Source organism: Pelophylax lessonae, assembly GCF_965119305.1.
Source record: "Pelophylax lessonae genome assembly, chromosome: 6".
NCBI lineage: Eukaryota > Metazoa > Chordata > Amphibia > Anura > Ranidae > Pelophylax > Pelophylax lessonae.
Window position 1 is genome coordinate 14,427,170 of NC_138773.1, and position 16,287 is coordinate 14,443,456.

General features: G+C 43.1%; 1 protein-coding gene across 1 annotated transcript in view; it reads left to right on the forward strand.

Moving 5' to 3' along the window:
- Positions 1–13,993, forward strand: part of LOC309558420 (uncharacterized protein) — a gene marked incomplete at its 3' end in the record, with an annotated part of 48,945 nt that extends 34,952 nt beyond the window's left edge. The window contains exons 9-10 of the mRNA XM_082261494.1: positions 10,442–10,663; positions 13,767–13,993. Coding sequence (XP_082117620.1) covers positions 10,442–10,663; positions 13,767–13,993 — 449 coding nt within the window. The remainder of the gene's footprint in view (positions 1–10,441; positions 10,664–13,766) is intronic.
- Between the last annotated feature and the right edge of the window lie 2,294 nt (positions 13,994–16,287).

A 16,287-nucleotide genomic window follows, 5' to 3' on the forward strand; every position in this document is an offset into this window, starting at 1 on the left:
CTCACTGTTATAGACTTTAAAATTCAGCACAATTGTTATGTCACATTCATAACAGTGCTTATTATTGTAATGCTGTGATTGGCCCACAGCCATCACATGGTACCTGGGCCAATCATTGCTACCTGTATGTACCATGTGATCACAATACTAAGAACATCATTAATGAAAGTTCAAAACATTGCTGCTACAATGATCACCATTGCAACAGCCATCAAAGAGAAAAAAAAATCCCTGATCAATCCCACAAGTAGTATGGTGACACCAAACTACTCTGATGACAGGATGTAACTAAAAAAAAATATATATATATAAAAAATATATATATTTTTTAAATTTAAATACAAAATTTATTATTTTATTTTTTATTTTTTTTACATACTGCCATCAGTCAGTATTCCTGATCACTGCTACACCAGTCATATGAGGATGTTGTACTGCACTGGTGACAGTATGTTAAAAAAAAAAAGTGTGAAAAATAATTAATTTCTTATTTTTTCAAGAAGTTGTAACCAAAAATGAAAATTTTGAAAAACTTACCATGCCTTTTACCATAGACTGTCTAGTTTCTAAAAAGGTTTTTTTTTCAGGGGTATTTGTACTGTCCTGGCATTTTCAGAACCTCAATAAATGAGATAGGTCATCAGTACATCAGGATCAATACATGTTCAACCACTTTACCACCGGAGGATTTTGCTGTCTTACGTCCAGGCCACTTTTTGCAATTCGGCGCTGTGCGAATTTAACTGACAATTGCGCAGTCCTGCGACGCCGTACCCAAACGAAATTTACGTCCTTTTTTTCCCATAAACAGAGCTTTCTTTTGGTGGTATTTGATCACCTGTGCGATTTTTACTTTTTGCGCTATAAACAAAAAAACAGCGTACATTTTGAAAAAATAACAATATTTTTCAAATTTTTTATATGAAATTCCCCCCCCCCCCCAAAATGTAAAAATCCAATTTTTTTTGAATTTTTGGCCAATTTGTTTTCTGCTACATATGTTTGGTAAAAAAAATCACAATAAGCGTATTTTGATTGGTTTGCGCAAAAGTTATCGCGTTTACTAACTAAGGGAAAGATTTCTGTAATTTTTGGTGTTTTTTTTTTTTTAACGAGTAATGGCGGCGATCTGCGATTTTTTTTTGCGGGACTGCGACATTGCAGCGGACAGATCGGACCCTTGACTGACATTTTTGACACTTTTGGGGGTACCAGTGACATAACTACAGTAATCAGTGCTATACATATGCACTGTTACTGTAAAAATGACACTGGCAGGGAAGGGGTTAATTTTATTGGAGAGGGAGGGGTTAATGTATGCCTGGTGCTTACTAACGTGTGTGGGGGGAGGTGACTGAGTGACACAGGGACAGATCACAGGTTCAGCTATGCTGAACCCTGCAATCTGTCACTGTCTGTCACTTAGGAGATCCGCCAGCTTTGTTTACACAAGCGGGCGGATCTCCAGACTCGATTCCCAGACAATCGGGGAAGAGCAGCGGCGATCGCCGCCGCTCCTCCCCTGGCCCAACTCCCGCTGTGACTGAATACAGCGGGAGCGAATCTCCGGCGGCGGGCGCGCGCCGCCCACAAGGGGAGGAGTCCAGCAACGTAGGTCTACGTCGCTGGACGGGAACGAGCCACTGTGCCGCAGTAGAGGCACAGTGAGTGGGGGTAAAGTGGTTAAATAGTTTGCAAACTCTATAACTTTTACACAAACCAATACACTTCTTGGGTTTATTTTTTTTTACCAAAGACATGCAACAGAATGCATTTTGGCCTAAATTTATGAAGACATGTAATTTTATTGAAAATGTTTTATAACAAAAAGTTTTTTTGAAACAGTCTTTTTTTCATTTATAATACATGTTTTTAGATATTTAGTTGCTGTTCACAAGGATGTTGACATGCCCACACTATTCTTTTAGGGTTGAGCTTCGTGTTCAAGTCAAACGTTAGTTCGACTCGTACATTGCCCGTTCGCCCGTTCCCCGAATGGTGAACAAATGGGCTCCTTCGTGGGAACTTCGAATTCCCACATCCATAATGCACTGCACGTTGGCAGTGCATTGTGTGATTGGCCAAAGCATGGACTCTGACCTCCATGCTTTGGCCAATCAAATAATCTGTGCCATGATTGGTCAAAGGCAGATGACTGATGTTAAGTCAGAAGGGGCGGTGCCACCAAGTGGTGTCCCCTTCTGACGTGACGTCAGTAATTTAATCACTGCACCTAAGCAGTGCATTATGGGGTGCCCGTGACTTCAGATCCCTATAAAAGAGCTGTCAAACTCAAACAGCTCATTATGTGAGAAGCGTCTGAAGAGGCAAGAGCTTCTTTTTTTTTCTGTTTTTCGGGTGTGTGGCGGCGGGTGACGTGATTGATGATGGATTTACATGGGGGGGGGGCACTATTTTTTTATTTTTTAATAAAGGACTTGTCAAAAACTGGCTTTTGTCTTTATTTTTCTGTACACTTTTTTGGTGAATGGGTCGATGGGTAGAGGTACGATATACCCGATATTCATTCACACGGGGGGGCGGGGTCTGGGGGCCCCCTTGTTAAAGAGGGCTTCCAGATTCCGATAATCCTCCCCCCGCAGACCCCCACAAGTACAGCCCACGATTGTTGGGAAGAGACCCCTGTCCCCATCAAGATGGGGGCAAGGTGCTTTGGGGTGGGGGGGCAGAGCCCCCCCGCCCCAAAGCACCCAACCCACCATGTTGAGGGCATGTGGCCTGGTATGGTTCAGGAGGGGGCACTCACTCGTCCCCCACCCCCATCCATTCCAGCCAGGCTGTGTGCTCGGATAAGGGTCTGGTATGGATTTTAGGGGGGACCCCACACCATTTTTTATCTGTATTTCCGGGAGCCGACAATACATTACAGCTGCGAGCAAGTTTAAATGATATTTTTTCCTTTACAAATGTCAGCATTGCTGCAGCAGGCTCCATACATCGTACAAATGTGCCACTTTACAGGCACATTAAGGGGTCCCCCTGTAACGCTCCTGCGTTTTCTGTATAATGTGGATTTGCAGCTGCAGAAATATTCCACTTCAGTAGTCATGTAGAGAAACGCTGAGATACCAATCCCAACTCCCAAGACTCATCATATGTGGATAGTCTCAATTCAGCATACAAATATACACACTCAATAAGATGTTCCTGGAGTGATCTATGTATATAGTAGTATAGTGGTGATAGGCTGAAGAGACAGGTTTGAGTAGAGATGATAGGTGACAGACACTTGAGAGGAATGTTCTTGAGAATGAGATAGTAGCAGGTGGGATGCAGATAGGTTAGCAATCATGTATGGTAGTAGATGATAGGATAGCAGATGACATACAGGAGAGACTAACCCAGTGCAAGAGCAGATGATAGTAGGCTCAAGAGCTAGCAATCTAGATAGTGCAGATGTAGTAACAGTCTTTAGTATGCAGAGCTAGATAGTGTAAGCTTTAGTATGAAGGTTATGGAGGATTCCCCTGTGGGGTACTTATCACTAGTAGCAAGTAGCAGAGGAGAGGTTCGGTAAGAGCGGGTGATCCGGTAGCGGGATACAGGGATCAGCAGCGAGGTTCCGACAGCGAGGTATGCTTGCAAGCATGTGAGCTTCAAGGCAGGTTATGCGGCGTTGAACGAACAATGCTAGTGAGACCGCCGGCTGTTGAAATAGCCACTCCTGCGGCGCTCAATGATGACAGCATCGGTCTTAAAGGTGTATGCGCACCTTGCCAAATGAGAATGGTGGGGCGCATACACTTAAAGAAAGTGGAATTAGGGTACCAAAGGTACCAGAACATTACAGTACCCCCCCCCCTTAAGGCCGGCTCCTGAAGGCCTCTGGAGCTGGTTTTTCCGGGTATTTCGCGTGAAAATTGCGAATTAGTCTAGGGGCATGTATGTCAGAGGTATTTAGCCAGGTGTCGTCTTGGGGCTCATAGTTCTTCCATCGGACTAGATATTGAAGTCTTCTTCTGTGGATACGAGAATCCAGAATCTCTTTTATCTCATATTCTTCTCCACCTTCAACTTGTACAGGAGGTGGAGGTGGGATAGTAGGCCTTATTCCTTGGTCAGGAACATGGGGCTTCAGTAGCGACACATGGAAGATGGGATGTATTTTGAGGTCTGTTGGTAATGTGAGCTGTATTGCAGCTTTTCCAATAAGTTTCCTGATTGGGAAAGGTCCCAAGAACAGAGGCCCAAGCTTTTTGCTAGGGATCCTTAATCTTAAGTTTTTTGTTGAGAGCCAAACGAGGTCCCCAATAGCATACTGAGGAGAAGGTCTTCTACGAAGATCATAGTACTTCTTTTGTTGACTATGAGCGTGTGCGATGGTAGTATTAAACCCAGAGAGTCCTTTATTTGGGTAAGATAGTCTGAGGCTACTGGGTTATTTGAAGGAAGGATGCGTGGTGGAGGAATAGTGGGATGAAACCCATAGTTCAAGTAGAACGGACTCTGCTTGGTCGTACTGTGGGTTGCGTTGTTGTAGGCAAATTCTGCCAGAGGGAGAAGATCCACCCAATCATCCTGTTGGTATGAAGTGTAACAACGTAAATATTGCTCGATGCACTGGTTGACTCTTTCAGTCTGTCCGTTGGTCTGAGGATGGTAGGGAGAAGTGAGCTTTCGCTCAATTCGTAGTATGTGACATAGTTCTTGCCAGAACTTGGAGATGAATTGTGATCCACGGTCAGACAAAAGAGTTTTCAGGATACCATGTAACTTAAAGACATGTTTCATCAGTAGTTCCGCTGTTTGTTTGGACGAAGGTAGTCTGCGAATAGCAATGAAATGTGCCATTTTTGTCAGATGGTCCACTGACACCAAGATGGTATTAAATCCTTTGGAAGGAGATAGTTCTACTATAAAGTCCAAGGACATAACTTCCCATGGAGTCTGGGGTATTGGTAGACTGCATAGTAGACCGGATGGTCTCGTAGTGTCAATTTTGGACCTGGCACAGACTTTGCATGAAGAGACGAATTTCTGTATAGATGTCTTCATGTCAGGCCACCAGAACTGCCTGGTAAGCAAATTAAGAGTCTTTGTCATACCCATATGTCCTGCCATAGGCACATCATGCGACAATTCCAAGATCTTGGTGCGCATGGTAGGGGGTATGTAAAGTTTGTCGTTGTAGTAGAGGAAGCCTTCTGCATCAGTATTTAGTTGTGGTGGGGGTGAATCCAAACTTATACTATGCAGAACCTCTTCCTTCAAGGAACGGACAACTCCAATAATACGCTTGTAAGGTATTATAGGAACGGAAGGGATTTCGAAGTAATTTTCTTCAGTTAGTCGTGATAGTGCATCCGCCTTTTTATTCTTATCTGCAGGTGTGTAGGTCACTAGGAAGTTAAACCTTAGGAAGAATAGTGACCATCGTACCTGCCGGTGAGAGAGAGTTTTGTTAGTCTGAAGATATTGAAGATTTTTATGATCTGTGTATATGAGTATTGGTAATCGGGTGCCTTCGAGTAGATGTCGCCAATTCTCCAGAGCCAGTTTTATAGCAAGCAGTTCCTTTTCACCCACGGGGTAATTTACCTCTGGACTGCTTAAGGATTTAGAAAAGAAGGCGACTGGATGAGGTGGTGAAGTGTGAGTTGGTCGTTGGGAGAGTATTGCTCCTACTGCCATGTTTGACGCATCTACTTCCAGAATGTATTGGAGGGATGGGTCTGGATGGCGTAGTATGGGAGCAGAAGTAAAATTTGTCTTTAACAGGTGAAAAGCTTCATTTGCTTCATCTGACCATTTGAATGGTCTCTTAATGCTCGTGAGTTGTGTGAGGGGTCTCACAATGGCAGAGAAGTTCTTGATGAACTTCCTATAGAAATTTGAAAATCCAAGGAATCGCTGTAGCGCTTTGCGGGTGGTTGGTATAGGCCAATCCTGAATGCAGGATATCTTACTCATATCCATCTTGATTCCTGTTTTGGATATGATGTATCCTAGAAACAGTACCTCTTCTTTATGAAACAAGCATTTTTTCAGTTTTACGTATAGGTTGTGTGCAAGTAATCTCTATAACACAAGTCTTACATGTTTTATATGTTCAGACAAGGGTCGTGAATATATAAGTATATCGTCCAGATATACCACAACACAGACATCCAGTAAGTCTCTAAAGATATCGTTTATAAATCGTTGAAAGGCTGCAGGGGCGTTGCATAGCCCGAATGGCATTACAAGATATTCGAACAATCCGTATCTGGTTCTGAATGCAGTCTTCCACTCATCTCCATCACGGATTCGGATTAGATTCTATGCCCCTTTCAGGTCCAATTTTGAAAAATAGGTAGCTCCACGCACCTGTTCAATGAGCTCAGGGATAAGCGGTAGAGGATTGCGATCTTTTATTGTAATAGCATTCAATTGCCTATAGTCGATAATAGGCCTGAGACTTGAGTCCTTATTGCGGACAAAAAAGAGTCCTGCTGCTGTGGAAGAAGTGGAAGGTCTAATAAAACCTTTTTTCAAATTCTCATCCAAATATTCTTTGAGATGGGAAAGTTCCTCCTGCGAAAGAGGATAAACATGACCGAACGGCAATTTGCTATTTGGGAGTAGATCAATAGTACAATCATAGTCCCGATGGGGAGGTAGTGCTTGGGCATTTTTCTCAAGAAAAACCTCAGACAGATCCTGATAGCATAGTGGTGCAATCTCATCTGTCACCACAGACAGGATCTTCCCATAAGACGGGAGGTTACACGTACCCTCGCAATAGCAAGAGAGGAAGGCCAGGGTCCGTTCCTTCCAATCTATGGTTGGTTGATGTGTGTGTAACCAGGGAAGTCCCAAAATAATGGGAAAGTGGGGTGAAGGTATTAGGTCGAAGGTGGTGGTCTCCATATGAGACTCGTTAGTGGTGACTAAGAGTGCTTGTGTCTGATCAGTGATCGGTCCAGAAGATAAAGGAACACCGTTAATAAAACTCACTGAGACAGGTTTAGGTTTGGAAATAATAGGGACTTTATTTAAAGCAGCAAAACGTATGTCAATATAATTTCCACAAGATCCTGTATCAATCATGGCCTTAGTAGTAATCCTGGTCTGGTCCCACTGTAATGTCAAGCAAACAAAAAGGTAAGGGTTAGTAATTGAAGTTGTCAATCCCCCTAAGAGGACATATGAACACTCACCCTTTTTTTTTTTTTGTAGACAAGGGGACAGACATTTATCATGTGATCCGGGGATGCACAGTATAAGCAGAGATTACTAGATCGTCTCCTGGCTCTTTCCGTAGATGATAGAGGTGGGCGTATGGTTCCTACCTCCATAGGAGTGGGGTCAACGGCCGAAATCCGAGAAGAACTGGATAATGGCATTCCCATTTTTTCAGCCTTTCTTTCTCGTAGTCTTCTGTCTATGGTGATACTGAGTTGTATCAATGCATCCAGGGTTTTTGGCAAATCCGCTCGGGCGAGCTCGTCTTTAATGGCCTCTGATAGGCCAAGCCTAAATTGAGTTTTCAGAGATGCATCATTCCACTCTGAATCAAGGGTCCATCTCTTGAATTCTGCCACAAAGTCTTCCACAGGTCTCCTACCTTGTTTTAAGGACCTCACTTGAAGATCGGAAGTACTCTGCCTGTTGGGGTCATCATATAGGCTAGTAAGTTCTGCTAGAAATAAAGCGTAGGAGTTGAGAAGCTGATCGTTTTTCTCAAAGAGAGAGTCTGCCCAGGCCCGTGGATCGCCTGTTAGGTAAGAAATAATAGTGCAAACCTTGATATGATCAGTAAGGTAGGTACGGGGTTTTAGCAAGAAAAGTAACTCACATGCGTTTTTGAATTCACAAAATTTTTTGCGATCGCCTGTAAATACTAGAGGAGGATTTATTTTGGGTTCAGGGGACTGAGCAGCGGTAAGTTGTGTCAGTCTGGCCACCTGCTGCGTCAGAGCCTGATTGTCTTCTTTTAATTCAGTAAGTGCGTGTATTAATGCAGTTACTTGTTGTTTTAATTGTGTCACCTGAGTGGTTATTTTTGCTGAATCCATTTTAAGGTTCGTTCAATCTGTAACGCTCCTGCGTTTTCTGTATAATGTGGATTTGCAGCTGCAGAAATATTCCACTTCAGTAGTCATGTAGAGAAACGCTGAGATACCAATCCCAACTCCCAAGACTCATCATATGTGGATAGTCTCAATTCAGCATACAAATATACACACTCAATAAGATGTTCCTGGAGTGATCTATGTATATAGTAGTATAGTGGTGATAGGCTGAAGAGACAGGGTTGAGTAGAGATGATAGGTGACAGACACTTGAGAGGAATGTTCTTGAGAATGAGATAGTAGCAGGTGGGATGCAGATAGGTTAGCAATCATGTATGGTAGTAGATGATAGGATAGCAGATGACATACAGGAGAGACTAACCCAGTGCAAGAGCAGATGATAGTAGGCTCAAGAGCTAGCAATCTAGATAGTGCAGATGTAGTAACAGTCTTTAGTATGCAGAGCTAGATAGTGTAAGCTTTAGTATGAAGGTTATGGAGGATTCCCCTGTGGGGTACTTATCACTAGTAGCAAGTAGCAGAGGAGAGGTTCGTTAAGAGCGGGTGATCCGGTAGCGGGATACAGGGATCAGCAGCGAGGTTCCGACAGCTAGGTATGCTTGCAAGCATGTGAGCTTCAAGGCAGGTTATGCGGCGTTGAACGAACAATGCTAGTGAGACCGCCGGCTGTTGAAATAGCCACTCCTGCGGCGCTCAATGATGACAGCATCGGTCTTAAAGGTGTATGCGCACCTTACCAAAAGAGAATGGTGGGGCGCATACACTTAAAGAAAGTGGAATTAGGGTACCAAAGGTACCAGAACATTACACCCCCCAGGCACGATAATTAAAATCATTTTTCATTTTTATTGTTTCACTTTAAGCATTATTAAAATCACTGCTCCTGTAAAAATGATAGATTAAAAACTTTTTTTTTTTTTTTTCATTGATTCATGTCCCCCAGGGCAGTACCCAGGTCCCCATACACTTTTTTGGCCTGCCTTTAAAATGAGGACTTTTGATTTTTCATGTTCATGTCCCATAGACTTTAATGGAGTTTGCATGTTCGCTAGAACATTTTTCCCTGTTCGAGATGTTCTGTGCGAACCGAACAGGTTAACCCACCCCCCCACCCCAAGTCATGCTGAGTCTCCACCCCTTGCTTTTCTCCTAGTCTAACTATTTGTGTTTAGATTTTTTTCACCCATACATATTTTGTCAGTTTGTTCATCAGAAGATTTACAATTTGTTTTTTGGTAAGTACTTTTTTTTACATTAAATTACACAATTTACTGTGTGATTCTATTGGTTCTGACTTCAATAGAGATTGACAATCAGCTTAGTAATAAACAAAATTGTGAATGTCCTATACATACTTTCTTGGTAATAAAGTCCTGGCACATTCACCTCAGGGTTGGTTCTTTCCTCAGTGTAGAAGAAAGGATTGATACCAATGATGTTCAAGAGGAAATTAGATCAATTTAAAGGGTGTTGTTGGTGGTGGGGGGCACAGAATACCTGAATATTGCTTGCCTGAATACAAAATCTCCAAAACTCTACCCAATTATTTTCCATCTCCTACATTCATGGATTAAGCTGGCCAGAATATACACACACACACACACATAGGACTTGCTCACTAGAGATATGGATTCTTGTGATAGTTCTTACCCAGCCAGTCACTCACCACCTCTCTTGTAGGGAACAACTGTAGCCGTTTCCTCAAGACCTAACGCATTATCTTCCGACAGACAACATCTTCCAGAGACCTCCCAGGAGGAACAAATCCATCAATGGTAAATCCATAGATCCTAATAGTCTAGGAGAGAAAGAAACACAACTCACAGCACCATCATATAATGGCATAAGCCATGGAGGGAAGACCAGATGCCAAGAAATGGGGAAAATATTTAACACCTGTCCAGTACGCATTACTAGCCCCCTAAATCTCAGTGATTGGCTGGGTTGTCAAATAATTACCCTCTGTTCACAGAAAACAGCCTTTGACAAAAGGAATACCAATCCCTGTATTGGGAAACCTTACAAGGAGAAATATAAAGGATGTCTACAGTCTACTGCTTCCCACGAGCCACATAAAAGTGAAAAAAGATAATTTAAAAAAATACTAGATCCTTATTGCTAAAAACTTAGGGGAGAGTTAAAAAATGCTAATTAATTCCAATACTACCTCATTATGCCTCTCTATGACTCTCTGTTTTGAGCACCAGTCACTACAGACACTTGGGATTCTACCATAGATTCCCCATTAACATTGCCACTGATGGAAGTAAATTAATGGCAATTTTATCTTCAAGAAGAGTGTGAATGTAATAAATTATGATGTGGGTGATAATGATGATGATGATGGCCTGAACATACAGAAGGAAGAATGTAACTCTTATTATGAATACTTTGTGTGTCTACAGGGAAGGATAATGTGATCATAGTAATGGATGATGTGGAGGACAGCAGTGATCAGAAGAAGATCCGGATACTGAAAAGTCATCCTGACATAGAAGATTTGTTCCACAATCTCTTTTTATTCAGTCAGCAGGAAAAGTCATCAGAGTATAGAACCTTATTGTCATCTCTGCTGAACATCGATGAACCTCACCAACAACAGACTTGTGTGGCTAGAACTGTAGACGGTAACATAGTTACATAGTTACATAGTTACATAGTAGGTGAGGTTGAATAAAGACAATAGTTCATCCAGTTCAACCTGTGTAGGTGTGTGTGACTGTAATCATCTAACATAGCCCTTAATCTCCTGATCCTTGAGATGTAAGTCTAAGAGTCTTTTGAAAGTCACCATACTACCCGCAGAAACCACCTCTTGTGGTAGACAATTCCACAATCTTGTAGCCCTAACAGTAAAGAACCCCCCACGTTGCCTGAGGTTAAAACGCTTCTCCTCTAATCGCATTGTATGTTCTCGAGTCCTCATGCAATTCCTTCGAATGAACAGCTTTTTTTCTAAGCTGAGATCCCCATTAAGATATTTATAAATTGCTATCATGTCCCCTCTCAGACGTCTCTTCTCCAGGGAAAATAAATCGAGCGATTGCAGCCGCTCTTCATAGGTAAGGTCCTCCAACCCCCTAATCAGTTTAGTTGCCCTTCTCTGGACTTTCTCCAGCTCCAACACATCCCTCCTGAGGACTGGCGACCAGAACTGGACAGAATACTCCAGATGCGGTCGGACCAGAGTTTTATAAAGTGGAAGGATTATAGTCTTATCTCTGGAATACATCCCTTTCTTTATGCATGCTAATATTCTGTTGGCTTTGGAAGCTGCCGCTTGGCATTGCATGCTGTTGCCTAATCTATCATCAACCAAGACTCCCAGATCTTTCTCCATTTTTGAGTCCCCCAAGGGTTCCCCTCCTAACATGTATTGTGTTTTTATGTTTTTGGTCCCCAAGTGCAAAACCTTACACTTCTCCACATTAAACCTCATTTGCCATGTCGTTGCCCACTCCGTAATTTTGTCCAGGTCATTCTGTAGGATATCTGCTTCATGCTGTGCAGTTATTGCCCTGGCCAATTTTGTGTCATCTGCAAAAACTGATAATGAACTACTGATCCAGTCCTCAATGCTGTTTATGAATAAATTGTACAAGGTTGGTCCCAGGACTGAGCCCTGGGGCACCCCGCTTACTACCTCAGACCAGTCTGAGTATGCGCTGTTTATTACCACCCTTTGGACACGGCCTTTTAGCCAGTTCCGTATCCAAGAGCAAACCCTGCTGTCGATACCTGCAGACCTTATTTTATAAATTAAGCGCTTGTGGGGAACTGTATCAAACGCCTTAGCGAAATCCAAGTACACCACATCCACTGGTCTCCCCCTATCTAGCTCACAGCTCACTTCCTCGTAGAATGCTAAGAGATTGGTTTGACAAGAACGCCCATTTGTAAACCCGTGCTGGTTACTACTGATGATGTTGTTGTCTTTAGCATACTCTACGATATAGTCCCTTATCATCCCCTCCAAAAGTTTACATATTATTGATGTCAGACTGACAGGCCTATAATTTCCCGGGATATGTCTCTGGCCCTTTTTGAATATCGGAATCACGTTAGCCTTCCTCCAATCCCCTGGTACATCTCCTGTCCTAATACTGTCAGCAAAGATCAGGAACAGTGGTCTAGATATAACCATACTAAGTTCCTTGAGCACTCTCGGATGTACGCCATCCGGGCCTGGTGATTTGTTTGTGTTAAGTTTATCCAGTCTTTCCCTGATTTCCCCCTCTGTTAGCCATAGTGGCAAGTCCTGTGTATTACTACTAACCATACAGTCATGGTCAGTGTACCCTTCCTTTTCCTGCGTAAAGACTGACGAGAAAAAAGAATTCAGCACGGTTGCTTTTTCAGTGTCCTCTGTAACCATCCTCCCATCATCATTAATTATGTGTGCAATATGCTCTGCCCTAGTTTTTTTGCTGTTGATATATTTAAAGAATTTCTTTGGGTTTTTTTTACTATCCTCCGCTATTTGTCTCTCAAAGTTGATTTTAGCCATCTTGATTTCGTGTTTACACTTCTTATTTTCCTCCTTGTATTGCTGGAAGGCCGATACTGTGCCCTCTGATTTATATTTCTTGAAGGCCAATTTTTTTCCCCTAATAAGTTTTTTAACGCTACGGTTTAGCCAGCCAGGTTTGGCTTTGTCTCTTCTAAATTTATTCCCCATAGGAATGCACTGCAAGATGCCTTTGCTTAATATTGTTCTAAAGCATTCCCATTTTTCCTCTGTGGTCAGGGATCCCAGGGTTTGGTCCCAGTTTACCCTTTCCATCAATGAGTACAATTTTGGAAAGTCTGCCCTTCTGAAGTTTAGGGTTCTTATGTTCCCCACTTGCCTTTTTATATTGTTATTTATACTAAATGTGATCATCCTGTGATCGCTAGAGCCCAGGTTGTCCTGGACTCCTACCTCCGAGATTATGTCTGGGTCATTAGTGATCAATAGATCCACGATTGCATTCTCTCTAGTAGGGGAATCCACCAACTTTGACATGTAGTTATCCTGTAAGGTTTCCGTGAATAGACGGGCCTTCTGTGAGTGTGCAGTCCCCTCTTCCCAGTCAATGTCGGGATAATTGAAGTCCCCCAATATGATGACTGATCCCAGTTTTGCCGCTTTACCCATTAGTGCTAAAAATTCCAGCTCTACCTCCTCCCCTTGGTTAGGTGGCCTATAGCAAACCCCCACAACTACTTTTCCCTTATCTTCTTCCCTATCAAGTTCAACCCACACAGATTCTAAATCCATGCTCATCCCATCCGTAATGTCACTCCTTTCTAGCACCTTTATATTGTTCTTGACATAGAGACATACCCCTCCCCCTCTTTTTCCTACCCTGTCCTTCCGGTACACCGAATACCCTTGGATATTTGCCAGCCAGTCATGTGAGGGGTCGAACCAAGTTTCTGTTATTCCCACAAGGTCTATGTCCTCCTCATGTACTAACATGTCCAACTCATCCATCTTATTAGCTAGGCTCCTGGCATTAGCATATACCCCTCTTAGTTTTACGGAAGTTAAACGTGATTGGCGGTTATGTTTATTTCTGTTTGGTCTGCTGTTTTCCCGCACAGACCCGCCAATTGATGTTGTGTAACCTTTCAACACTTCAGTCTTATACAATTCTAGTTTATTAGATGATATTTTTTTTTACTTTCTAGATTGATATATATTTTTTTTAATTAAAAGCAAAACTTAGAGCATCTTTGATTGTGCAGAAGTGCCTGTCTGTGCAGTGGTGATGAGTGCAGAAGTCCATGTGGGTGAAGTGGTGGCAATTGTAGAAGAGCATGTCAGTGCAGGGGTAGTGAATTTTGAAGCACTTGTCAGTGCTATGGAGGTGAATACAGAAGCTGATGTTGGTGTGGTGAGTGGAGAAAAGCATACCAGTGCAGAGGTAGTAACATTTGAAGTGCATGATGGTGCACTGTCAGCAAGTGCATAAACCAATGTGCCTGCAGCAGGGGCAATCGTAGAAGTAAATTTCGGTGCAGGGATGATGAGTTTAGAAGTTCATGTTGGCGTACTGGTGGTAAGTGCAGAATTCCATGTTGTGCAGTGGCATCATATACAGAAGCCCATGTGAATGCAATGGTGGTGATTGCAGAAGTTAGTTTTGGTGACGAGGAAAATAGGTGCAGAAGTTCATCCTGGTGTAGTGGCGGTGATGGCAAAAGTCCATGTTGGTGCAGTGGTGGAAAATGCAGAAGTCCATGCTGGTGTAGTGGTTATGAGTGCAGAAGTCCATGGTGGTGCAGTGGTGGTGTGTACAGAAGGCCATGTGGGTGCAGTGGTGGTGAGTGTAGAAGTTCCTGTTGGTGCAGTGGTGGTGAGTGTAGAAATCCATGGTGGTGCAGTGGTGGTGAGTACAGAAGGCCATGTGGGTGCAATGGTGGTGAGTACAGAAGGCCATGTGGGTGCAATGGTGGTGAGTACAGAAGGCCATGTGGGTGCAATGGTGGTGAGTACAGAAGGCCATGTGGGTGCAATGGTGGTGAGTACAGAAGGCCATGTGGGTGCAATGGTGATGAGTACAGAAGGCCATGTGGGTGCAATAGTGGTGAGTACCGAAGGCCATGTGGGTGCAGTGGTGGTGAGTATAGAAGTCTATGTTGGTGCAGTGGTGGTGAGTGTAGAAGTCCATGTTTATACAGTGATGAAGAGTACAGAATTCCATGTTGGTGCTGGCCTGAGTGATGTTCTCTCGGTCCTTATCACTCTTCTTTCCATGTTGTCATTTCCCTGTAACAGGTTTTAGCACATGGTCAAAAAAACTTCTGCTTTCTATAAACCTATAGGAGTCTTTAATTGGATTTTGATACATTACATCTAGGCATAGTTGTACGGTTCTTCATCTATCTGATTGTGAAGCAGATGAACACAACAGGCAAAGACATTTTTCTACTTTTCTATGTGATTTGTTTCTAAGTAATCTCAAAATAAATCAAAGATGATAAAAAACAAAATGTGCTGTATCAGAGTGGGAGAACACAGAAACTTCCTTCAAGGGTAGCAGGCACCAGGCAACACATGCATTGGACACTGCAAAGAGGTACGATACTGTAAATATGTTTATTATTCAAATTTCTATAAAATGTTGCCTATAATGCAGCTACAACTCACATTCTTCCTGCATTCCATCAGTTCTTCAGCACCAGTGATAAGTGACATCGCCCTCTACTGGAACTACACAGGCAGTACATGCACTTCTCATGGGCTGTTGACAGCGGCCACCATTATGATAGAAAGTGATACCAGCACTTGTGGATGTGGCATGCTATATGGCATTTGAGAATCACAAGACCTGATAGTCCAAGGTGTGGGGTGGGGGTTTAAAAGCTGTCCCTCCCCCGTTCTGTTCCTGTGTTTTTTTCTTTACATTAACTATGGTATATATTATATGATCTGTGAGCTGGTCAGGGGACAAATGGTTTGCAGGACATTTCAGGCCTAGTGTGCTCTGCAAATGCTAACACTTGGGGATGGATACGATACACCCAAAACATTGTGCTCTGTGAAGCATTAATAAATGGAGGACATTCTGCAAGAGAGCTCTGACACTTATTTTCATATTTATGTTCCTCAATTTAAAGTGGTTGTAAAGTCTTCTCTTTCACTAAAATAATCAAACATCTTCTACTTACCTGCTCTGTGCAATGGTATGGCACAATGTGGTCCCTTACCTCCTCTTCCAGAGTCCCCCGCCAGTGCTGTCCGCTCCTCCTCTTCTCTGAGTGCCCCCAGCAAGCCATGTGCTAAGGGGATACCCATGCAGGTGGTGTGTGCCAATAGACACACACAGTATTCTGAGGCCCCACCCCTTGCTCCCTCCTTGTAGAATTTGACCAACAACAGCAGAAACCAATAGCTCTTACTGTGTTCGGTGACAGTAGACTGAGGGGAGAGCACTGCTTCCGAATGGGACCATAATGGATCACATGCATTACATTAAAAAATGTTTAGATTTTAGAACGACTTTAAAGTGAAATTAAAGGCTTGTTTAAAAAAAAAAACAAACAAAAAAAAACAAAAAACATGTCATACTCACCTGCTCTGTGCATCTTCCTCTTCTTGGGTCCCCTGCCAGCGCTCCTGACCCCTCCCTACTGCCGAGTGCCCTCAGAGCATGCAGCTTGCTATGGGGGGCACCGGAGCTAGCACACTCCTGCTCCTGCATGTCCTGCATGTCCATTCACACGCAAAGCCATGGCTCAGCCACCACCCCCCCCCCCATTTCTC